The sequence below is a fragment of the Simochromis diagramma genome, unplaced genomic scaffold (assembly GCF_900408965.1).
Source record: "Simochromis diagramma unplaced genomic scaffold, fSimDia1.1 OVJJ01000293.1, whole genome shotgun sequence".
Taxonomy (NCBI): domain Eukaryota; kingdom Metazoa; phylum Chordata; class Actinopteri; order Cichliformes; family Cichlidae; genus Simochromis; species Simochromis diagramma.
Window position 1 is genome coordinate 19330607 of NW_024386801.1, and position 25012 is coordinate 19355618.

The following is a 25012-nucleotide window of genomic DNA, read 5'->3' on the forward strand; positions in this document are numbered from 1 at the left end:
TTATAAGTAATAAGTATTACTTACTTATTACAGATGGACAGGAAACGGCTTAATACACTGTTAGAGGGCCAGCTCTGGCCTGTCCAGTCCCCTAGACCCCACAGAGGAGGTGGGTGAGAGGAGGACGTCAGCCAAGTGAATGCCCATTATGGACAACACCTCCCAACCCCAGCACTATCGTAAGTCCTTCATCCTGATAGCAGCCAGACGGTACCATTATCCACACAGGAAAAATGCCATTAATAAATGCATGTGCATAATTATCACTCCCACTACACTTTATGTACATAAAATCTAAAAAAAATCTTGGTGTATTTTAATGTATTTAATAATCCATCTGTACATATTATTTTTTGCACACGATTTGTTTTCTTAATTTTTTTTCTATTTTTATTTTTCTAATATATCTCTAACAAGTGAATTTCCCCAGTGTGGGATTAAATAAAGCTTGTCTATTCATATAGTGATTTATTCTATACATTTTGAGAACACACACACACTCAGTGCTAATCTGACACTGACCAGACTGATGACTGATTTACTTCTTCAGCTTTGATATTCAAGGCTGTATGCATGACCTCACCAACTGGCAGGAGGATCCCACATCTCTCTCTCTCCACTCCTTTCCCTCCCTCACTCTTTCCAACATCTAAATGTGTGGCAGAATTTGAATAGAGCTTCTTTCTGCACTCCTACACAGGCAGGAGCGAGAGGCCCCTGTAGTCGCTGGCACTGGGAGCATTGCAGCATCAACGGTACGTTTTACAACTCACCACTGGATGCTCTAGCGAGGAATTTTGTAAAGAGGTTTCAGGGGATACTTTCACATATCCTCCTCTTCTTTGGGGGGACAGGTATTGATTCAGGTACTCTGATGCCTAACCAAAGGTAACTTTCTGATTTTTTCTTTCAGTAGTTTTCTCAACTAGTTTGTTGATAATAACTACTATGACAGTGATGTAGATGACTACCCACTACAGTGGGCACAGAAGGTAATGCTAACGTGATTTTGGCCAGTATTTCATCTTGATGTGACAGAAGTTTGGAGACTTCTGTGGGGTGTTCAGTCAATTTCTTTTAAATCTGAGTGATTTTTTTATGCTTATTTGTCATTTTTAATTCCATTAAACTTTATTACATTGTTGAAGAATGTTTTAAAATCATATTTACATGTTTATACAGTAGTGAGTAATATTTTAATTGTTTGCATTATGGGACCCATCACACACTGTATCATGAAGTGTACTAGGCTGCCGATCAGTGTCAGAGTCAGTGTCAGCTCTCTTTGTGAGTCAGGAAAACCTAAATATTGTGCTCGCTTGTTGTTTTCAGTCATCATTTAGCCCGGTGGTGTTACAGTTGGTGGCTTGTGTCTACTAGGCAATTCAGGTTTTTTAAAGATTTTTTTTTTTTTTGGGGGGGGGGGGGGGGTTATCATGTAATAAACTAGGGGCTTAAAATAAATTGATTCAACTATACCTATCCAGGGTTCAACAGTGATATTGGCCCAAAATATCATTTAATAAAATACTAAAACGCACTGCAGCACTCCTTGTCTAAGCCCTTATATAACATAATATATTGTTAAACAAGGTTTTATTTTTTTTATTTTTTTTACTAGAGTTTTGGGTCTCTGCGGTCTCAAGCACAAAATATGTGAAGGATTGTGTACAATTTTTCTAAAATTCCTCTTTCATTCAAACTCTTTGTGGAGCTGTTGATAAGAAAACCGCTCTGTGTTTGGTTATTGGTATTCCTTTCCCCTGGGATAACACTTATAGGTTTATATAGGACATTAGTGTTGTAGAGCGACATCCTGTTACTATGGTTACACCAGGCTGCATGAGTGCATGTTGTGAATTGTAATTCCCAGATGTCGAGATGAAAAAACAATTGACAAAGAGTTCATTTAAAGCAAACACATTTACACTCTGCATTATTAAACAGCAACTTACATTTGAGACTTTGGAGTTTCTTCCTGATGTCAGTCTGTCTGTATATGTGTCTACTTGTGCATGTGTGTGTGTGTGTGTGTGTGTGTGTGTGTGTGTGTGTGTGTGTGTGTGTGTGTGTGTGTGAAAATATCACGCATTTAACTATTTCTTATCTCTTAAACTGGTGACTACGTAAACATGTATTAATGCATCCAGAAACATCTGAGAATCTTTTTTTTTAGCTCCCCGCACTTTTCACTGAGCAAGAGTCGGTGTGTGTGTTCTCAAACACAGGCCTTACAGTACGTATCCATAGGTGCACACACTCCCGTGCCTTGTCTTTACCAGGGGCATCAGACGTGTACTCCAACACATCCCCTCAGTGATCTGTGAGTGTTGCTCAGTGTTTCTGTGTGTGCTGTCATATCAATGTCGACTCTGTTCTCCTGCTGTAGGGCTAGAGAAGAGTGGGTGGAGGTGACGTTGTGGTGGTGGTTTTGCGGGGAGGGGGCTTCCCTTGTGTTTACCTTGGCAGGGTTGTGAATATTAAGGCCCCGCCTCTGTCCGTTGATGGAACAGACCAAGGCCTTATTGCCCTCCACCTCAGCTGGGAGCAGAACATACCACAGCGGTTGTACAGGGGCGCTGCAGCCACCCCACTGACTGAATGGGCACTCTGTGGTGGAGGGAGGAATGACTCGTTTGACCTGGGCTGGCAAAGTTTGCTCACAAATGTGCCACAGTTTAAATGATGCATTTAAAGGGCGCATTAAGATCTGCTGAGAGATTGGGTACTAAGCAACAGAGAGGCAAGGTTTAGGCTGGTTTGGCTAGAGAAATGGGCAAAGACTTTGCTGGCTTTCTCTGTGCCGATCCATTGTGAGAGTTTGTCGATTGTTGGCTGCTTTTGGCTAGTTTCGTGCAGTGCTGGAAAGACCACCCTGACTGTAACAAAGATGTGATATGCAATAAGATTCAGTGCTCATTCATCTAAAGAGTTATACTCTCATCAAGAACTCTCGTGACAAGAATAAAACTTCATCCTTCATCCAGCTTGATCCTTTCATGTATTTCCTGTCATATATACATTGTGAGAATGGTGGATGCCAACATTCCAGACAGTGAAGCCAGTTTATGCTCCCCGCTAATCCCTGCAAATCAAAAGTTAAGGCTTCAGACTGCTCTAAAAATTTTGAAGCAGTTTTTCCCCCTTCACTTGGCTCCATGTGATGTCAAAAAGAGCAGATATCCTTAATGTGGTCATCTAAGCCCCACAGTTCCTGTTGTGAGCACACAAGTCCCACCCACCCGCTTCCTGAGTGAGGGGCAGCCAGTCAGAAGAAAGATGCCCTAAAGAGTTGAGGAGCTAAAAGGTCTTTTGTCAGGCAGAGGATAACTGAGGTCCTGTAAGGTAAAAAAAAAAAAAAAAAGAAAAAAGAAAAGCCAAGCTACTCTAGTAGAGTCCAAGAATTTTTAAAAAAAAGCTTGACGAATAATAGCTCCCTTTAATGACACTGCACTCTGGTGGAAAGTTTTAAAGTCTGTCACCCTTTTCACCACACTTGGCATCACTGTGAATTATGCACCACGAAGACTGCAAGACAAGAAACTAAGCCAGGAGAAAACAGGCTTTCCAGTTGCTGTTAAATTGCTTCTTTTTCTGGCATATCCATACCTTGGCATCATTTTGATAATAGAAACAGACAAAAACAGTAACTAACTAACTAAAAAGAGTCGATACGGACATTAAGATCCAACTTTTAACTGTAACTGCTTATATGCAAGCATTAATAAGTATATGTTAATGAGAGGGGTTTTGGGAAATCAATCTGAGAAACTTGTAATGTGGTAATAAATTATGAGAATCTGAATCAGATTACTTTGTTAATTCTGATTCTGATTAATTATAGAGTTTTAATAATCTTAACAACAACAAAAAAAATATTCTGCTGAAAATAATCCGGTACAAGGACTGGAATGAAAATGGGTAAAAAAACAAAAAAAACAGCTAATTCCAAAGGGGGAAAAAAAGACCTTCAGGAACCTGGAGAACTACTTCTCAAGACCTCTTTTTAAAAAATTACAAGAAAGCCTCATAATGAGGGGTGACATATAGTATGTGAGAGCAACTAGAAGAAGTCTGGAAAGCTGGAAATCAGGAGTCACTCAGAAACTCAATGACACCAAAAATAAGTGAAACGGCACTCAGAGAAAACATCCTCCACCAAGGTCGAGAGATGCAGCCACATTTTTATGAAGTTTTTTTTCTTTGCCTCTACCTCTTGAACAAGTTTAATGAAAAGACTTATGGACTGAGCATGGCAAAGCCAAAAGTAAAGCAATCCTGGGTGGATTTGTCCGTCTGTCTACACATGCTGTGTGGTATTTTGTGTTTCCTCCAAAACTGAGCCAGCATTCACCCCCAGACAGATCTCAGACAGCAGGAGAAATGTTAACGCTACTGTAGGATGGAATAACACCCGACACATAGACACACATGCAGACGCACTCAGCTGTGTAATGTATCTGCAGACAGATACCTCTAATATGGCTGCATTATTTCGCTTGATTTTAATTCTATGTTGAATTATTGAAAATTTGTCAGCTCACAGTAGCTCTCTTTTGGCCCATTCCAGAGGCTGTCACTCAGTAGTCAGTCAGCAAAGGCTTTGTGACTGTGAGCTTCAGGTTTATTGGTTGTAAAGGTCTCTCTGTGGCTGCTTGGAAGGAACTGGGAGCATTCGGCCGCCTGTCTTGGGGCTTGTGAAAGCAGCACAATGAGGGTTCAGTGGGGACTTGCAACGGTTCTGCCTGTTTGACCGTGCTTCACGTCAGAGCAGTGGAAAGTTGAGAAAAAATAAGCAATGAGGTAGTTGGTGCTTGACAGATGTGAGTTTGTGATACTAAAGCTCATGTTGTTTGGCTGAAATTGTATCGTGTCTGGCTTTTCTAACCTAAAAAATAAACAGAAACAAATATATATATATATATGAGAAGCTGCATTTAGATACTTCAGGAGTAAATATTTTTGTGTTTGTGTGATGTATTGATATAGTTGGACCTCAAATTAAAGTTTACACTATGTCATTTAGCATTTGCTAATCAGTGAAAGGCACAAAATAAGGCTGAGGCTATTTGTAATTACATTTGCAGCTATTTAGTCATGAAACTGAGTACTGTGTCATTTTTATTTAGACCTGAATTAACTGAATTACATAACAAGTCAGTGTAACAAAAATGTTGCCGCAATTCACCCCGAGGAGAACATGAATGTCTGTCAGTCTGTCTATAAAAGAAGACTGTGGCCAGTGTGGTGTTACAGTTTGGTTTGGGAGTACAGCTTTGAAGCCTGAGAGTTTTGCTTTTTGCCCGTCCTCATGTTGATTTTTAGAGGCAGATATGTCTGCATTTAAATAATAAAAATGGGTATTGAATTATCTGCTAGCTTGGAAGGCAGGAAACATCTGTAGACTGTGTAGACTTGTGTGTTTTGCTGCTAATTAGCCCTCACTTATGAGTGAAATAATAATATGATGTCATTTATCAAAATAACTGGTGCCTGATACCCTATTCAGTAAGTATCAGTCCAACAATGTTTGATCCCCTTCAAAGAAAGTTTCGATAATGCTGCTTAACAACACCTAACAGAGGCTAACAATTGCAACAGCGCTTACCAACAGAAAAGTACTGTATACACAATAACTTTACTTCAACAGGCAACAGTTCAAACAAAGCTGAGAGGTCGAGTTTAGTGTGTTTTAGCCTAACAGTCAGTCCCTGAAGTGCCTTGTGTGTGGACCATAGATAAGTAAAAGTTAATACAATTTGAATTATATAAAATTCACTCTTGTGGTCATAAAGTAGGATTTAATGATAGAGATCAAAACAGTTTAACTACACATGGCTACAAACTGTATTCCTGCTGTAAAGTTGTTCATTTTAACACAGAGATCAATTGGGAGCCAGCCTTAAGTGACCATGTGAGGGACTGTTGGGCATGATTCAAAGTTACAGATGGCACACGCTAAACACATTTCCAGGCAGACACGTGCACAGTGCAGACAATATAACAGTTTTGCTGAAAGAAAAGTCTTCATTCAACATTCATTTTTTCACAAATGAAGAACCTTTTGAGATGAATGATTCATACTTTCTACTCACTGTCTGAAGTTATTTTAGCTCTAAACACATTTATGTGACCAGACACAGAGGGTCTTTCATTCCTCAGTGAGCATTTCTAAGTGATACTGCAGACTCATGATGGCCTATTTCCATTTTAGCTGATGCAATAAATAAAAGTGCTGGATATAATGAATAACACGGAGTATATGTGTACAGTCTGGGGGGAATACGCAGCGGCATAGAGAGGCATAATTAAATCCTCAATTCACTCTAACACTTGTGTCACCACTTCATATGTATTTCTGGTCATAAGATTTTAAACGTGTGTGTCATTTTATATCCCGTTTTACCCGACTTGTGAACAATAAATAATGCAAAAATTGTAAAAAGGCTATGAGCATGTACACAAATGCGATTACAATGTTGGCTGTTCTTCAGGTAACGATGACCCCCTTGTTTCTGCTGTGTGTGTCCTTACCACTCATCTGGGCAACAATATCTTCTGAAGACCATGATAGTAAGTGGCCAAAATTTAATTGCTCCTCATAATGCCTCTTACAAACTTTTTTTTTTTTTTTTCCAATTTTGACCCCTTAAAGATACTTTTTGTAAATACCCTCTGAAGAACTTTCACCACCAGGGGGAAGCATTTTACCAGCAGTTATATTAAGAGTTATGACTGTTAATGTTGAATGGGAGGAAAGTCCATGACAATTTGCACTGTTTAGGGTTCAGTTGTATTTGACCAGAAATTTGAATTAAAAAAAAAAAAGTAAATAATATTTTTTGTTAAATACTGGTATGTCTTTGCCCACCCTAAGAAAGTAATTTATTTTGTACTAGATAGTCTACTAGTCAGCCTTCTTTGGGCAAGACGTTTGCTAATTTATAGTCATGTTGTACTTATCTACCAACTTTGTGATCTTTATAAACCTTGATATATTAATCTTCTGATGGTCATTTTTGATTTGAATATGAATGATTCTGTTTGCACATTCAATTTCAGAGAGTGTCGTGTACTGTTCGCCTATCAAAGACCTTCAGTTTTTAAAATGAAATATTGATTTTCTTTTATAACAAAGGGAAACTGTCTTATACAACACACCACAAACATACAATTTATTGGGTTTCCCGAGAACATTACCCCAAACCCTATAAGTCCCTTTTCTCCCCCTCCACACCCCCCGCCCTCCCTACCAACACATATCACCTTTGCAGCACAACCATAACATTCCAATGACACTACAGGTTAACATAATGAGCAAGGAGGAAGGTACAGAGAGCTTCAGTTTTGTTTTAGATTCCTGATACCTTTACCTATTTGTGATGACACTTCCCCCCCCCTTTCCCCACTAGTCCTTAATAAGCAGTCAAGCCAGTATCATTATTACGCTTTCGTGAGGTTTCAACTTTGTCAGTGCCACAAATTGGTTAATATTGATTCGTGGTCTGTGTTGTCTTATGTTTTGAAATGTCTCTTGTTGCTTCATCTGTCTTACTATTTCACACTTTGCATGAAATTTAACAGATGTTTATTGTGGTCCCAGATTTTTTTGACCTGACTGCATCTCTGCACAGTATATTAAATTGCACCTCGAACAATTGTGCCTATCTTTATCCCAGATGTTGAAAGCACATTACATGTCAGCATCCCTGTGGAGATGCCTCTTCGTCCTCTCCTGGGGGGAAAGGTGGAGGTGCCATGTTACTTCTTGGATAAGAGCCTCAATGACACTGGAGCCCTGACCGTCGCCACACTCTCCCACCGCATTAAATGGACCTACATCACCAAGGACAAAGTCGACACCATCTTAGTGGCATCGCAGGGCAAAGTTGAGGTCAAGCAAGATTATTTGGACAGAGCGATGTTGGCTAACTACCCGCTGTTTCCCACTGATGCCACCCTGGAAATGACAGAGCTTAGGTCCAAAGATTCTGGCATCTACCGCTGTGAGGTGACACATGGCATCGAGCACAACTACGATACTGTGGAAATGCAAGTTCAGGGTACGATACGAAACCACTACCAGCTTTGTTCACTTTAAAAGGGTGTAAAGCAGTAACCAATCATTGTTTGTGCCTGCTTCACTCAAAGTGAAAGTTGCCAACAATACACTTTGTTTTTATCTGAGAACTGCCCTCTGCTAACTTTATGTGTCTCATAGGTATTGTGTTCCACTACCGTGCCATCTCCACGCGTTACACCTTGACATTTGAGAAGGCCAAGGCAGCCTGTATCCAGAACAGTGCCACCATTGCTACCCTAGCCCAACTGCAGGCTGCATATGATGATGGATTCCACCAGTGTGATGCTGGATGGCTTTCTGATCAGACGGTCAGGTAGTGTTTACCCTTTTTAACCATCAAATGTTGAAAATACTTATCACAGTTGCAGAAGATTGAAGAATAGCCAAGCACTCAATGCAGAGAGAGTACAAGAGTACAAGTAGAGCAGGTCAATGATGAGATTCTGTCTCTGTACCTGTACCTGTCCAAAATTATAAATCCTGATTCACTTTGATGTTAGAAAAGTCCAGTAAGAGGTTTAATGCTTTTATCCTTAACAGCTTCAGAAGAAGTCATGTTGAACCATTGCCTAAGATTTCAATGTGCAAATAAGGCAATGAAATCGAGAAAAGTATTTTGTATGTGGAGGTAAAATTCCATAGCAGTCATCATAAATGTTCAAATATTGGACTTTAACATTTTTATCCAAATCAGAGATGATAAAGCAGAACATGTTGTAAGATTTGCTGCTTTGAGGTGGAATTAGCCTCAGGCAGCTCTATAGTTCAACAACACAGGTTTTGGCATGAATGACTATGGTCAATTTAGAATCACCAGTTTACCTACCACAAATGTCTTTTAGTTTAAAACTGAAAGCAGGAAATATGTGGATGGATAGTTAAATTTAAAAAGTGTCTACTTTGCTGGGGACAAAACCACTTAGAATATTTACCTGCAATACGTTTCTCAGTTATTTCTTTTCTTTCCTCAAGGTACCCCATCCATCATCCACGAGAACCCTGCTACGGAGACAAGAGAGAACTTCCTGGTGTCAGGACCTATGGGGTGAGAGACGTCAACGAGACCTATGACGTGTATTGTTTTGCTGAAAAGATGCCAGGTAGGCTAAGCAAACAAGGGCAAGTTTTCAAAGCTCCCCATGATTCACAGAAAACCTCATAGCATAAATAACTGCATCCATTCACATCACTGTGCTTTCCTCTCTTCTTCTACCCTCCTTGCTTCCAGGCAGAGTCTTCTACTCTATGTCTGTAGAGAAGTTTAGCTTTTACGAGGCAAAAGATCAGTGTGCTAAACTTGGTGCCAGACTTGCCACCACAGGAGAGCTTTACCTCGCCTGGAAGAATGGTATGGACGTGTGTAATGCTGGCTGGCTGGCAGACAGGAGTGTACGATACCCTATCAACATCGCCAGGCCTCAGTGCGGAGGGGGCCTCCTGGGAGTGAGAACCGTCTACCTGTTCCCCAACCAGACTGGGTACCCCTATCCAGACGATCGCCATGATGCCATTTGCTTCCAAGGCAAGTACTCTAGGAACTCTAGTACCCTAGGCTGGTATCATGTTCTTTTCATTGAATGGGGTCTGTGGTCTGCTCCAAGCATATCAACCTGTACTGTGGCCAAACAACCCTACGTCTGATTCAAATCTCTAGAGCCCATAATTCCAAGAGGCCTGGTCATGGATGATTTTGTTTTTTTTCTTTTTTTTTCTTTAGCTGTTGAGCTATTTTTGGAATTCAATAACTTTGCCTCTAAAACAGGTCACATTTGTATTATCACTGTCAGTAGATGTGAAAGTCAAAGGCACATCCCATTATTATATTTTGGGTACTTGGAGACCGACCTTTCCATCAAATGGTATGCTCTTGGGTTGAACTTGCAGAGGTGGCCAATCAAGCTACTTTTATATTGGTTTCCTTAGAGTTATGGTGTTTAAATCTATTCACTAACAGCAAAGAGACCCTAATACCTAGGTTTGAAACAGGTTTCACATCTCTTGCTTTAGGTTGTGATCACCAGCACTTAAAATGGCACTGCTCATTCTAATTTTGTCAAAATTTTATGTTTAAATACTTCTATAATATCTCCTTTATGTTTTAGACACAGTTCCAAATACAGAGCACTGTTTGCTTATTTAAACGCAAATTATGAGAACATCAGTATTTCCCTGCCCTTATTCTTTTACTTGACTATATTGCTCTTATAAATTTAATAAATATGTGAGGTGTTTTTCTAACTGGATGTGTAAATGTCTAGATGTGCTAACTACTAAGGCCATAATAATTTGTCAGTAATGCAATTTTATTTCCTTAGCCGATGAAGACAAAGATGCTGTGCCTGGGCAGACCACTCCATTCCCATACATTGTTACCGTGGCGCCTCCTGCTCAGGTGCCGGGCATCATCCCTTCATCTGAAAAAGAAGAGTCCAAAACTGGGGAAGTAGTAACTCTGCCCCCACTACCTATACCTCCAAGTATGACAGATGTAGATGCCCCTATGGCTCCGACTGGTACGCACTTACACGTTATAATCAATAACAGAATCCTCTGGAACATTTTTCCCTACATTTTAATAGGAAATTTCAGAGGACTACAATACAAGTACAAAAAAGTAAGGTTGCCACTGTAATCCTGTAATCTTGTCCCAGGTGTGGTGTTCCACTATCGACCCATTACCGGTCGGTATACTCTAACGTTTTTGAAGGCTCAGCAGGCTTGCCAGAACATTGGGGCAGTCATTGCCAGTCCTCAGCAGCTGCAGGCAGCCTTTGAGAAAGGTCTACATCAATGTGACGCCGGCTGGTTAAGCGACCAAACTGTCCGGTGAGACATGTAGCATAGATATATATCAAAATATACATTATCTTTGTCATACAGTACAGTGAATTTTAGTTTGAAATTTTTACTTTGAACTCTGGATTGCAGCCCTCATAGTGACATCAAAAGAAATAAAAAAAATATTTCATATCATAATTTTTATTGTACAGCAAACCATGTCCTTATTAAACTGCACTTACACTCTCTTTCTTGCTCAGGTATCCAATTGTGTCACCCAGAGAAAACTGTGCTGGTAACCTTCTAGACCTCAAAGGAGTCAGATCCTATGGCCTGAGACCAGCCACTGAACTCTATGATGTATACTGCTATGTTGAACGTTTGACAGGTGAGGAGCTTTAATCACTCTGAGGACATCAAACTTCCACTTCTGTGTCCTCTACAACACTCTAAACAAAACTGTAACATCTTTCTAACAGACTGTTTAACCACTTCTGCCTGTTTGTACTTTCTGTTAGGTGTGGTCTTCTTCACCACTGACTATGGCAGATTCACTTATGAGGAGGCTGTGCATCACTGTGAGAAACTTAACGCCACCCTGGCCACTCCTGGGGAGCTCTATGCTGCCTGGAATCAAGGACTTGACCAGTGCAGTCCCGGCTGGTTGATGGACCGCAGTGTCCGCTTCCCTATCACAACCCCCAGGTCTCACTGTGGAGGCAACCAGGTGGGAGTCCACACCATCTACACCTACCCCAACCAGACAGGCTTCCCCAGTGAGGACTTGCAATATGATGCCTACTGTTTTAGAGGTAGGAATGGGTTAAGTGTGGATTCATTTATGTGCAAAAAAAAAGCATTAATTTCATTATTTTCATAAATAAACCATTGATTTTATATATTTCAGTTGCATTTTTTCTCAGAATGATTGCTTCATGTTTATTGAGGGTGAAGAATCTTTTTTTATTGCATGGAAAGACAGATTTCACTGAGGCTCATTTGAATAGAAAGATGCATTGTTAATCAGATGTTGAGTTGGCAATAAACCCTGAACATTGCCACTGTGAATCTTGGCGTGTGCTATTATACACTGGGAAGTTATTTAAAAGTAAGAGATACATGGTTTGAATCAATTAAGGTAGGATCAGCTGTTGATGGATACCTTAAAGATTGGAAAAGTAAAACATAATTGATAAAGAGGTAAACACGTGAAACAATATAGATGTGATCTTGTTGTATAGTCTGCAATGTTGATATTTGATGTTTTACATTTTTATTGAAATGATACTGATACAACGTTTTATCTGCATGTTTTAACCATCCCAGAAAACTTCATCTGCTCACTGCAATTTGTTTCTTTCAGCTGAAGTTCCCGTTGTTTATGTTAACAATGAAACCAGTGTAAATTTGACCACAGTGACTGAGGATGTTATCAACAAGACAATAGCTATCACTGATAGCACTGGTAAGACACATGCATGCAAATAGCACTTTAAAATCCCTGCTCTTTTCTTGGCTTATTATTACAGTTGTAATGTTTGGTAAACAAAACAAAAACTCACAAAAATAAATGTAATATGGCCTTGCTTTCTACTGTGAATGCAAGTAAAATTTCTGATTTTAAACCTTATTTTGTTTGCTTTTAGTTGCAACTACTGTAGACTACAATGAAACTGAAACCAGTACAAACATTACTGATATTGACTTTGTCAATGAGACCATCATCACACCTCAAAAAGTTATTCCTACAGGTAAGACAGCCATAAACAACTTTGTCAATCAATTAAATCAACTGACTTAATGTTTAATTCTACCTATTAATGTCTTGTGTCAAAATTTTGATGTAATAATTTAATACCAGGACTCACTTTTAAAGTTGTGAAGAGTTTGAGATACTTATTTGAGTTATTTAAATACAAACAATTAATATATTAGGTTTTTTTTTTCTTGAATGTCACATATATGTGTTACTAAATTGTCTAGTAATCACTTCTAAAGCCATTAGAGTATAAGCCTTATATAAAACATTTCTTATTAGAAAGTAATACAATAGGTTTTGTCAAACTAAACACAACAGGTAACTTTTCTCACTAAGCTATAATAAACTAATTCTTGGATTCTTGTCTGGATTCTTACAATTCCCCACAGTCAAAACCATTCCGGTACCAGTTGATTTTTCGGGCTCTGGTTCAGCTGAACATTCAGCCAATGGAGATTTCTCTGGAGAGTCTGGCACCTCCACCTCCAGCGGTGATGGATCTGGGTCAGATGTGGAAGTCAAGTTTAGCGGAGACAGTGATGTCTTCTCTGGAGACCAGTCTACCTCTGGAGAACAACAGGAGGCAGAAAGGGGAAGTGTTGACATCTTCACATCTGGAGAACCTGGTAATGCATCTGGAGATCTGGGTAGTGCATCTGGATATCTGGGTAGTGCGTCTGGAGATCTTGGAAGTGCATCTGGAGATCTTGGTAGTGCATCTGGATATCTGGGTAGTGCGTCTGGAGATCTTGGAAGTGCATCTGGAGATCTTGGTAGTGCATCTGGAGATCTTGGAAGTGCCTCTGGAGATCCTGGAAGTGCCTCTGGAGATCCTGGTAGTCCATCTGGAGATCTTGGAAGTGCATCTGGAGGTCTTGGTAGTGCATCTGGAGAAACTGGCACGGTATCTGGATCTGGGGAGGGGTTTGACAAAGAATACTCTGGTTTTATTACATCTGGATCAGGTTTTCCCAGTGGAAGTGGGGACACCAGTGGCAGCAGCGGAAACTCCATAATAATCATGTTAGATGGAAAGATGGTGGAAGTTTTACAAACCCAGCAAAAGGCCACCGAGCAGGAACTAGGCCGAGCAGGATTTGATATCTTGGAATCAAGTGCATCTGGGTCAGGAGGTATGTCTGCATCAGGTTCCCAAGAGTTTTCAGGTCGCATTGACTTGACGGTCCTACCATCTCTGGAGAAAGAGTTGTCTGGATATCCCATTGGATCAGGGTTTCACAGTGGCTTTACCAGTGGTTTTCCATCTGGTTTTTCTGGCAGTGGCTCTGCCTCTGGACACTCTTTGCAGCATCACGATGATGTTATCTACTTAACAGATGATGAAATGGTAGAAATGACTCTACCAACACTGGCACAACATCCTGAGCAGGGCAGGGGTGTGGTGGAGATAAGTGGGCAAGGAAGTGCTTCAGGGAACAGCATTTTAGATCAAATCTTGCAGCCATCAGGAAGTGGCACCACTCTGAATCTGGAGGAACTGCAGATTTATTCAGCTTATGATCAATCGGGACATGAGGAAAAAGTCCAGGAGGGGAGCACACCCTACATCAGCCCAACCACAGTACCATCTGTGTCTTTAGTCACTCCTGCTGTTGTGGAGGAGCCAGAAGTGAAGAAAGGTATGTTCTTTTTGTCTGTTGACATAGCCAACATTTTGGGAAAGAACCTTATTTATCAAGCAAAGTAACTGCATAATCACTCATGTTAAAATGAATGCCTATTGTTCCTCGCTATAAACTTATGTAGACACCAGTGATCCAAACCCATGGAGCTTAGGATCTGAGTCACTGAACAACAGCACGCAAAACTGAAAAAGTTGAAGAAGCCAGATATCTTTAGTGAGACGTATATTTGTTTATTTGTTTTTAAGATTTTTGTCCAAATGTGTGTAGCTGTGCAGGACTGTCCCGATGACTGGGTGGAGTTTATGGGCAGCTGTTACCGGCACTTTACAGAGAGAGACACTTGGGCTGAAGCTGAGAAACACTGTCAGGAACTCAATGCCCACCTGGTCAGCATCAGCTCCCAGGAGGAGCAGCAGTTTCTCATCTGTAAGTAACTGTTGGAAAGATGAGTGACCAGCCTTCGACATTATACAGGGTGGGCCATTTATATGGATACACCGTAATAACATGGGAATGGTTGGTGATATTAAAGTCCTGTTTGTGGCACATTAGTATATGTGAGGGGGCAAACTCCTCAAGATGGGTGGTGACCATGGTAGCCATTTAGAAGGCGGCCATCTTGGATACAACTTTTGTTTTTTCAATAGGAAGAGGGCCATGTGACACATCAAACTTATTGGTAATGTCACAAGAAAAACAATGGTGTGCTTGGTTACAACATAACTTTATTCTTTCATGACTTATTTACTTATTTGCAATCGCCTGAACGATTGTCATTATTGATTAATTCTGCTGTCTACCAGAAAATCCTGAAATCAAGTCAAGTTAATTTATTTGCATCACCACTGCATCACGTCACATCAAAGGGCTATCGACATAAAAGATGGGAAGGTTAAGTCATATTTGTTTGAAAGGCTAAATTGACGTTGTCACTTCCCAACAGCTAACGGTGAGGAATACCAGTGGATTGGACTCAGTGACAAAGATATGCAGAATGTGTTCCACTGGACAGACGGGAGTCCCCTGGTGAGTTTGGTTAGAGATTCAGTTGTGTACTCAGGAAGCCATAGCACCTTCTGGACAAACCTGATCTTTCTCAATCATATATATTTTTATGAATTTTATGGAGATTTTGTATAGTTAGAGAATTCTTACTTTTTACTTAATTTTAAAGTTTTGTATTGGCAAAATATTGTTCTGTAATCCTTTTAGACCTTTGAGAACTGGAGGCCCAACCAACCAGATAACTACTTTGACTCTGGGGAAGATTGTGTGGTTATGATCTGGCATGAGGGTGGACAGTGGAATGACGTGCCCTGCAACTACTACCTTCCCTTCACCTGCAAGACTGGACCCGGTCAGTTTACTTGATTAAACATCTCGATTACTAAAACGTTTAGCTTTCTGTTTTTAGAGGTAATGTCAGTGAGGTAGCTTTATTTCGGCCAATCATAGCACAGAAATCATAACTGAAAAACATTGCAAGCACAAAACTCTTGATGCGCAGTAGGGATGGGAATTGATAAGTATTTAGTGAATCTGATTCCATTATTGATATAACTTTTTCTTAAAAATAATGCAGGAGTCCAAGGAGAAAGCAATTCCTCATACGTTTCTCCGTAAAATGACCCGAAACACACTGTCTCACAATTACCATTTAACAATATAAAGCTGAGGCTATGGTCCAACACACCAACACAAATCTCTACTCCAATGAGGACACACATACAATCTTTTTCTTAGCATTTAGATACAAACACAAAACTGACACAACAAAGCGAATATGAAAAGCTGAAGTTGTGTTAGCAGCATAATGCAGTTGTTTCTGTCCTGAAAGCAGTCTCCACTTTACCATCTCGCTCTTGTCGTTTTGTGCAATAAAAATAAAAGTATCCACGTTGGAGACTGCACCACTACCTCAGGCACACAAAATCAAATGAGCTGACTGCAAGTGCAAGTGGACTCAATAAGTGGGATCTGTAGGCAGGCACGCAAGCGATTCCAAGGAATTAGACTACTGGGAACCAATTGTGTATACAAGAACTGTTCTCGATTGTCATCCATAATCAGTCATGTTAGCCATGTTTTAGAGTGAACCAGGAGCCTCGATTACACTATGATAACACCAGACTTTATTTTAAATTGTCAGCTCATTGAAATATTGTTTTTGTTTTCATTGTTTATTTATCTCTGTCAGTCATGTGTGGCCCTCCCCCTGAGGTGGAACATGCCCAGCCGATGGGCAACATCACGCCACGCAGCCCTGTCAACTCTATAGTCCGCTACCAGTGTGACGCAGGCTACAAACAGCGCCACCTGCCTGTCATACGCTGTATGGATGACGGACAATGGACAGAGCCGCAAGTGGAATGTACAGAAGGTGATTTATCATCCGTTTCTAACTTGAACCTAAAAGAGTTGGGCCTTACAGTCACAAAAAGAAAAACAAACCTGGCAGACTAACATAAAAAAAGACAAAGGCCTAAACATCATAAAACAATGCATTATAATAAAATTAAAATTAGTTTTTTGTAAGACCCCTGATTGAAGACACTTGACCAAGGAACCTTTACAGTTCTCTGGATCTGGCTGAGTTTGTAGTTGTGTGTTAAATAGTTATGGCACCGTTTCAGGAAGCTGCTCTGGCTATGGCAGCAAAGTGATAATGGAAGTGATGCAGCTCTTAAGGATAGGCCAGAGTCACTTGTTTTTCTTGAAACATATAATTATACAAAATAATTAAAAGACCACATAAAAATGTTTGAAGTCTAAATAAAAAGCAAGCGATGGCAAGTTTAGTTAGAAAATTGCAATCCCAGACTATGGGTGCATCAGACTAACACACATGCCTGCTAGTTAGTTACTGTATCCAGTAATAAAATACTTAATTTCGACAACTTTCAATACTTAAATTGTACAGCTACACAGAAAAACATATTATTAGTTAGATATGTGTAACTATAATTCCCCAACAGTGCAATCACTGTGGAAAGACCAAGGTCAGTTACTACAATTGGAATTTGTGCCGTGACAGCCCTTACAATAAACAAAGTTTAAAAGTGTGAGTTGTTAATTAGCTACAGTCACCAAAATCGCTTTTGTATCAGGGTGTTAGCAAGTTTATTTTTGGATTAATGGTTGCATTTGAACATGTGGATTTATGGGAAGTGACTGTTTTTTAAAGCCGGCTTCAAAATCTAATATGCATCTGTGCCGAGATATTAATTAATCTCTTGCATGAAGCATAGCCTGAAATCTGTATTTTAAATCTTTATGCAGTACTTTCTAAATGTAGACAATACACACCACCCTTGTAAGAATCATAGTTTGTAAGTTACAGGGCTGATTGTCCATTTCAACCAAAAAAAACACTAAACTGACCTTGAAAACCTTGTTGGACGTAAGACAAATTTTAACATATTGTTAACATGACCCCACTCTACACCCCTACCAACAAATTCATTCAAAACTTTTTGAGCTATCATGTTTACAGATGCATGGAATGAGATATGGAATCAAACTGAATTAAACCTCTAGCTCTGGGTGTTCCTAGTGTTTTAACTAGGAATGCAAAACCAAGGCAAACAGAGAATGTATATCTCAAGTGAGGCAGGAGTAATGTTTTGTGCACAAAAAGTGTACCTCCAGTAACACTGACACTCTACCATTACACCGATAAAGATTTTCTGAAATGCATTCCTTAACCACACCACTGACTGCACGATAATTCTTAAAGTCTTCTGGCAGCTCACATTTATATGATGAGCATGTGTACCTTTTCTTCTGCTCAGCTGGTGCCAGCCATAACAGGCTAAACAAAAGATCCCTCAGGAGAAGAAGTAAAGGAGTGAGCACCCCGTGGGAGCAGAAACTGCCCTGAGCAGCACTGAAAGGACATACAACAGAGAGCCACAAAGGACCCCTCGTGTAAAGAAGCATGGACACCAATGCAAATGCCTGACCAAAAAGATAACATGCCCTCCCCTACCATGGATATCCACCAACTGAAGCACATTTAGACTGATAGTGTAACTAACTGATGTTTTGGGTCTTTAACAGTCACTCGTCAACTTCTTAAGGCACTTTTCTTTGTATTTATAACATTTAATTTATAGCTATTATCCGGTATTTTAAAAAAAAATCTTAACACAAAATATTTTCTGCAATGTGCTGCCAGCACTGCAGACAAGGTCAGTCAGATGAAACTGTCCGTCAGTCAAGAGAGGCTGAAGAGTAACATGCAAAGTCCAAAACAGCCCAGTACATGTGGTTGACTCTCTGAAGTCAGATTCATTGCTAGTATAGGGTAAGTGTTTTCCAAGATCTGTGTTTCTTTCCTTTTTCTTTCTTTTTTTGTCTTTGGATCTAAAGACAGAATCTGAGTGATTCGGAGAACTGAAACAAACCTTTTTTTTTTCTTTCAATCTACATATACCAGCACAGTGATGATTAAATCATCTGGCTGTGACAGCCGTTCAGAATGCAGTAAAGTCATTTCATCTGAATTGAGGAGGCTTTGAAAATTAGAATTTTTTTTTCTTAAATATAAGTAAAGTCTTGGCAACACATTGGTACAAAAGAAATCAATTCTTTAATCCTGTAGACCTGTGGTTCTCAAACTGGAAAACACCTTCTTTAGAAGCCAACAAAGGTTCCACCCCCCCAAAAAAGTCAGGATTATCACACCAGCTAACTCTTGTCTCATTTTTTCCACACTAATATTTTTTAAAAACATTTTAAAATCAAAACAAACAAACAAAAACAATAAACAATAAAAAAAAAAAAACATTCTTGGATTTTAGTTTAAATTCAGTTTGACTATAGTTTGTCATCCATCCAGTGTTGCCATAATTTGAAATCATCTTTCAAGCCTTAAATGATTTTGTCACAACCTCCTCAGTGCTAACACATCACCACAGCTTCAGATATACTGAAATGAATGTGCTGTTGTATTTGGTAACGAGAAAGTTCATGATTGAAGTGCAACAATCCTGGACTGAAACAGCAGGCACTCATGCACTTTGGAAGTTTTTGCTCATTTCTTTGCTTATCATTTGAATCCAGTGCGCCTTAAATAAAAAAAAAAGAAAAAAACAGTCACCTCAAAAACAGTGTGACCTGCCATCTGCTGGTGGAAAAGATGCTCTCATTGTCTTTAAAGTTGGGTAGATTTCTTAAAGGCAGTCCTTAACTTCTGTTGTTGTTTTTTTAAAATATATTTCTTACTGTAAATATTCTCAGCAGAATTCTCTGAACAGCAGGATCTGTCATAACTTACAACGCGCACGCAGTTTAATTGTTTCGATTTATTCATCATCTACTTTTTTGTCAGGTTGTTAGTTAGTTAACTGGAAAGTTACACATATGCATCACCAAACACATGGGCGTTTGACAGCCACCAGTACAGAGGAAGAAACAGGCTGTTTTTTTTTTCTTTGGTTTGTTTATTTTGTGGAGGTTTCTGGCTGTGTGTCAAGTAACAGGGTATTATCGACAGACATTCTTAAAAAGAATAAATTAGAAGCAGCAGAAATTATGAAAAATAATGACATGTAGGGTTCGTTTTGGGGTGGATGAAACGATTCTGAAATGTTGACCATGACCTGTTAAGGTCAAGATTTGCTTCACCTCTGAGACATTGCAGTTATTTTAGTGCATATGTGACCTTTTACAGACCAGCTCACAAACACTGAAACCTCTTAGTCGCTCATGGACAGGCATACAAAAGTAGATCATGGAACTCACAAAGCAAACGCTTACACATTTTTAGGTTTTTTTTTAATAACATTCAATTATATGAATGAAATCCATTGATGCTCCCTCTGTACTGCAGTACTGTACATAATATGTGCAAAGCTCAACCTGAAGAGTGAGTCTGTTTCAGTGTTTGTGAACTACTGGTTCTTCCAACAACTGAAATATCTTAAGAAATAAAGCAAAATGATCACATAGACGTAAATTCTGCTGTAACTGTTCAGATCCCAACTTCTGATGTGAACATACAGTATACCGTAATGTGCTGTACTGAATAAAACTTGGAATCATCTGTCTCCTGGAATTTTTGTCCTATTCTTAACGATTCAAGAGTCATCAACATTTTCTGTTTGAAATTTTTTTTTTTTTTTTTGGTCGTTTTTATGGAAGCATCTTTCCCTTAAGCGGTCGAATTTGAGGTAAAGTCTCTGGAGCCAGAGGCACAACCTGGCATACAGTTTGTTTTTACCTTCCTGTGGAAATACACTGTGAAAAAAAGCACACGATAAATAGCTCCTTCATCGGCCACTACAGCAGCTACCTTCATCACTGTAGTCACAGCAAACAGATCTGCTCTGTGTATTTCTACCAGGCAGTGTAGCTGTGTGTATATTTCAGGCATGTATACACATCCGTGTGGTGAGTCTGCCTTCGTGGTTACACGACACATATGTGTGCAGTGATCTGAGGTGTATGTTCCAGCCTATGCAGGCATGAAATCTGTATGTGTCCACTCAGGTAAATAGGATGTGTTTCTAAAATCCAGTGGCAGCATAGTCACTAGAACGTCTGTTCCCACCCACATGCAGGAGGGCGTAGCGACATGTTTGACTCCACTCATCTAAAAGCACATAGTGCCCAGACAGAGTGGCGCATGTTAGCTTTACATAAGGTGCCTGTTTTGTACGGCTCAGGAACCCATTTCAACTCTCCCGTTTGAAGAGTAAAGTGAAACTGAATCGGTACCTAGTGAGCAGACTTCTTAGTGGTTGTTTGCAATCTACAACAAACAGGAAATTCAATGAACAAATCATAGAAGGTGTAGCAGTAGTGCAAATAATCAAAAGATGACACTCAACAAAAAAAGGAAAACCAAAAAAAACACAAAAACAATCCACCAGCCTTCACACGTTCCGTATGTCGCAAGCTATATAGATAGATAGATAGATAGATAGATAGATAGAGAGAGCGCTACTAGCTCAGAGATCATACAGATATAATAACACACCACACAGATAACACACACCCACACACAAGACATAACACACACACACACACACAGATACATATATGATTATGTATAGGGTGTGGTGTATTATAGATAATATATATATATATATATATATAAATATATATATACATACACACACACATTATTATATATTATATATAATAAAATTATATATATACACACACACACATAGACATAATATATATAGGTATATGGTGTGTGTGTAATATATAGATGTACATATAGTATATATATATTATACAGAACTACAACATACATACAACACAATATATATATATATATATATATATATTATCACAGACATACACCACATATCTATATCTATATATATACATACTACACACACCATATATATTATATAACATACATACACACACACATATAATATATATGATATATATAATATATATATATTAACAGTAGCATGCTTGTTGTTTTTGTCTTTGCACTAGGATGATATATACACCCTAGTATATATATAATAATTATATAATCTCTATTATATATAACATACATACACTACACATATATTATATCTACTATATATATTATCTATCAATATATATCTATACATACATCCAACCACACACCTATCTATTATATATATATAATTCACACACACATACATATATATATATATATATATATATTATATATACAGTAGCATGCTTGTTGTTTTTGTCTTGCACTAGGATGATATAACACCCCTAGTATATAATATATATATATATATATATATATATATATATATATATATACTAGGGGTGCAACGATACACAAAATTCACGGTTCGGTTCGGTTCGATACTTTGGTGTCACGGTTCGATATTTTTTCGATACAAAAAAAATGTTCATGCCTTTTTAATTTGTCATTTATTAAAATTATAAATATATATTTTAACTCAAAAGTACAGTTTTTAAATTTAACCCTAACCCTTGTGCATGTTTTTTATTTTGACAGCGAATGCGCACCTGTGGACCACTTATGTGCAGCCCTGGTTATTTAGCTCATCATATTGCAGCCACAGAAATTCTTTTGTCCATGAAACCATAAAGCTGCACTTTCTTTTTGCCTTATAGTCTGATTGTCATAACTTCTCCGTTTTGTGGTAAGCTTTTCTTTGGCTGTCACTTCTTCACCCTGACCTGTCTTATTTGGCTCAGCAGAACTGAAATGCTTTTACACGCTCACTCACATAAGCTCAGCGATTCTCTGCGCGATCAACCTCTCACATGTTTAAGCTTGCTGCGGGAGATTTCACTTGTCATGTTTGCATAGTAAGCTAATGATTAATAAGACGATGTCAGAGGAATTGGTGCACAAATTATCATCACTCACAGATCAGTGCTGTCGCTCTCTATACACAGTTCGCACGATTGCAAAGTGAAAGCAAAAAAACAAGCGCAAATTCAAACGCGACTTCAATATGTCACATATTGACAGTGGCTCACCGATGCCAATGACATAATTACCCAGCTACATTTCTGAAAGAATGCAAAAGCATTTGGTAGCCCGACTGAAAAAATCGCTAGCTCCGGGACGTCGGGCTAGCGATATTGCAAGCCCTGTATCTGATTGAGGAATCACTCATCTTTGGAAAAGAGAGTTTATTACAGAGAAATGGCTCTTTCCAAAATAAAAGCTATACTATCCGCTTCTTCTGGGCTATATTCTCAGCAGCATAAGGAGAATCATGTGCTAACAGCTGTCTAAATGACTCGGCTAAAGTTAGTAGCATGCTTGTTGTTTTTGTCTTTGCACTAGGATGATGTCGGCGTAAATGTGCAGTCATATTCGTTGTGTTCCCACTAGTGCTTTCAGGTTAATCTCGTTGAAATGACCTTAACGCCACAACACGGCAAATCTCCGTTAACGAGCTACCGCCGATCGCTCCGTGCATGGGGCTACACGGCAAACACGTTAACGAGCTAACTGCGCTAACACACTAGTTCACACTAATGTAATTGAGCATTGCATGGCACATCCAACATACTGTTTTACTTTAGTCCATGACTCGCTTACCTTCACGGTCATACGTCACATGAAAACCAAAATAATTCCAAACGCCAGATCTGAATGTTGCAAGTAGAGCTTAACTTCTGTCTCGCTAGCTTGCCCTGCGCTCTTCCTTCTGACTATGCTGTCTGTGTTGAGCGCTCAGTGGATCTGCGCTCGACAGTGCAGCCTAGGCGGAGTAGTCGAACACAGATTCACTGAGCGCTCAACACAGACAGCATCGTCAGAAGGAAAATTGATAAAATAAATTACAAATGTTGTATTGTTCGATACATATGCGTACCGAACCGAAAGCACTGTATCGAACGGTTCAATATCGATACGAATATCGTTGCACCCCTAATATATACATATATATATATACATATATATATATATATATATATATATATATATATATAGACACACACATATATATATACATACATTAGGGGTGCAACGATACACAAAATTCACGGTTCTCATATGTTTAAGCTTGCGGGAGATTTCACTTGTCATGTTTGCATAGTAAGCTAACGATTGATAAGACGATGTCAGAGGAATTGGTGCGCAAATTATCATCACTCACCAATCAGTACTGTCGCTCTCTACACACAGTTCGCGCGATTGCAAAGTGAAAGCAAAAAACAAGCGCAAATTCAAACGCGATTTCAATATGTCACATATTGACAGTGGCTCGCCGATGCCAATGACATAATTACCCAGCTACATTTCCGAAAGAATGCAAAAGCATTGACATATATTTTTCCTTATCGCGAGCCCTGTATCTGATTGAGGAATCACTCATCTTTGGAAAAGAGAGTTTATTACAGAGAAATGGCTCTTTCCAAAATAAAAGCTATACTATACGCTTCTTCTGGGCTATATTCTCAGCAGCATATTGTAGCGGGTCAGGGCTGTTCGGGGTTCTGTTTGTACAGTTATGTTTTGTTTATGTTGCCATAGTGACGGGTGACGCCCTCTCGCTGCGACGGTGTGTCCTTCCGGGGTCAGAGGGCGCCCTGTGTGTTGTTGTTGCTGTGCGGTTGCCGCGCTGAGCAGTTAGCTAGCGGCAGTGTTCTTCTGCAGATGTCAATAAACGGCTGTGCTCCCTGGCTAGCTAACGGGAAGCAAGACCAAACGACACCTCCGTCTCCTCATTGTCTGAGCTCGCCACATTGGTGTCAGAAGTGGGATGATGGTGGCACCCCATGTTCTGACCCGAGTGACTTTTCCCCCGCCAGTCGTGACCGGTCAGTGCGCCAAAAGAAGGCACCTGGACATTTGCAGGACTTTGTGTGGGGTAATGGGGTCGTCGGGGACGACTGACCCCTTAGGTGGGGGCTATGTAGCGGGTCAGGGCTGTTCGGGGTTCTGTTTGTACAGTTATGTTTTGTTTATGTTGCCATAGTGACGGGTGACGCCCTCTCGCTGCGACGGTGTGTCCTTCCGGGGTCAGAGGGCGCCCTGTGTGTTGTTGTTGTTGTTGCTGTGCGGTTGCCGCACTGAGCAGTTAGCTAGCGGCAGTGTTCTTCTGCAGATGTCAATAAACGGCTGTGCTTCCTGGCTAGCTCACGGGAAGCAAGACCAAACGACACCTCCGTCTCCTCCTTGTCTGAGCTCGCCACAATATTAAACATATCAGGTCCCCATAAGGAGAATCATGTGCTAACAGCTGTCTAAATGACTTGGGTAAAGTTTGTAGCATGCATGCTTGTTGTTTTTGTCTGCTTCCACTTGCCTTT

The 25012-nt window shown here is 39.7% G+C and overlaps 1 protein-coding gene across 2 annotated transcripts; it reads left to right on the forward strand.

The window, feature by feature from the left end:
• The first annotated feature begins 628 nt into the window (after window positions 1-628).
• Window positions 629-20324, forward strand: acanb (aggrecan b). Of its 2 annotated transcripts, none has more exons than XM_040026365.1 (18): window positions 629-755; window positions 6495-6573; window positions 7680-8063; window positions 8222-8396; window positions 9056-9183; window positions 9312-9605; window positions 10399-10596; window positions 10735-10909; window positions 11122-11249; window positions 11380-11673; window positions 12225-12326; window positions 12508-12612; window positions 13010-14260; window positions 14534-14692; window positions 15210-15292; window positions 15479-15623; window positions 16464-16646; window positions 18058-20324. In XM_040026365.1, exons 2-18 carry the CDS (start codon window positions 6501-6503, stop codon window positions 18144-18146), a joined length of 3966 nt encoding a protein of 1321 aa, XP_039882299.1. In that variant the 5' UTR covers window positions 629-755; window positions 6495-6500; the 3' UTR covers window positions 18147-20324. The 2 variants fall into 2 exon arrangements, with proteins under 2 accessions (XP_039882299.1, XP_039882300.1); XM_040026366.1 differs by lacking the exon at window positions 629-755 and adding an exon at window positions 771-888.
• Window positions 20325-25012: the final 4688 nt, after the last annotated feature.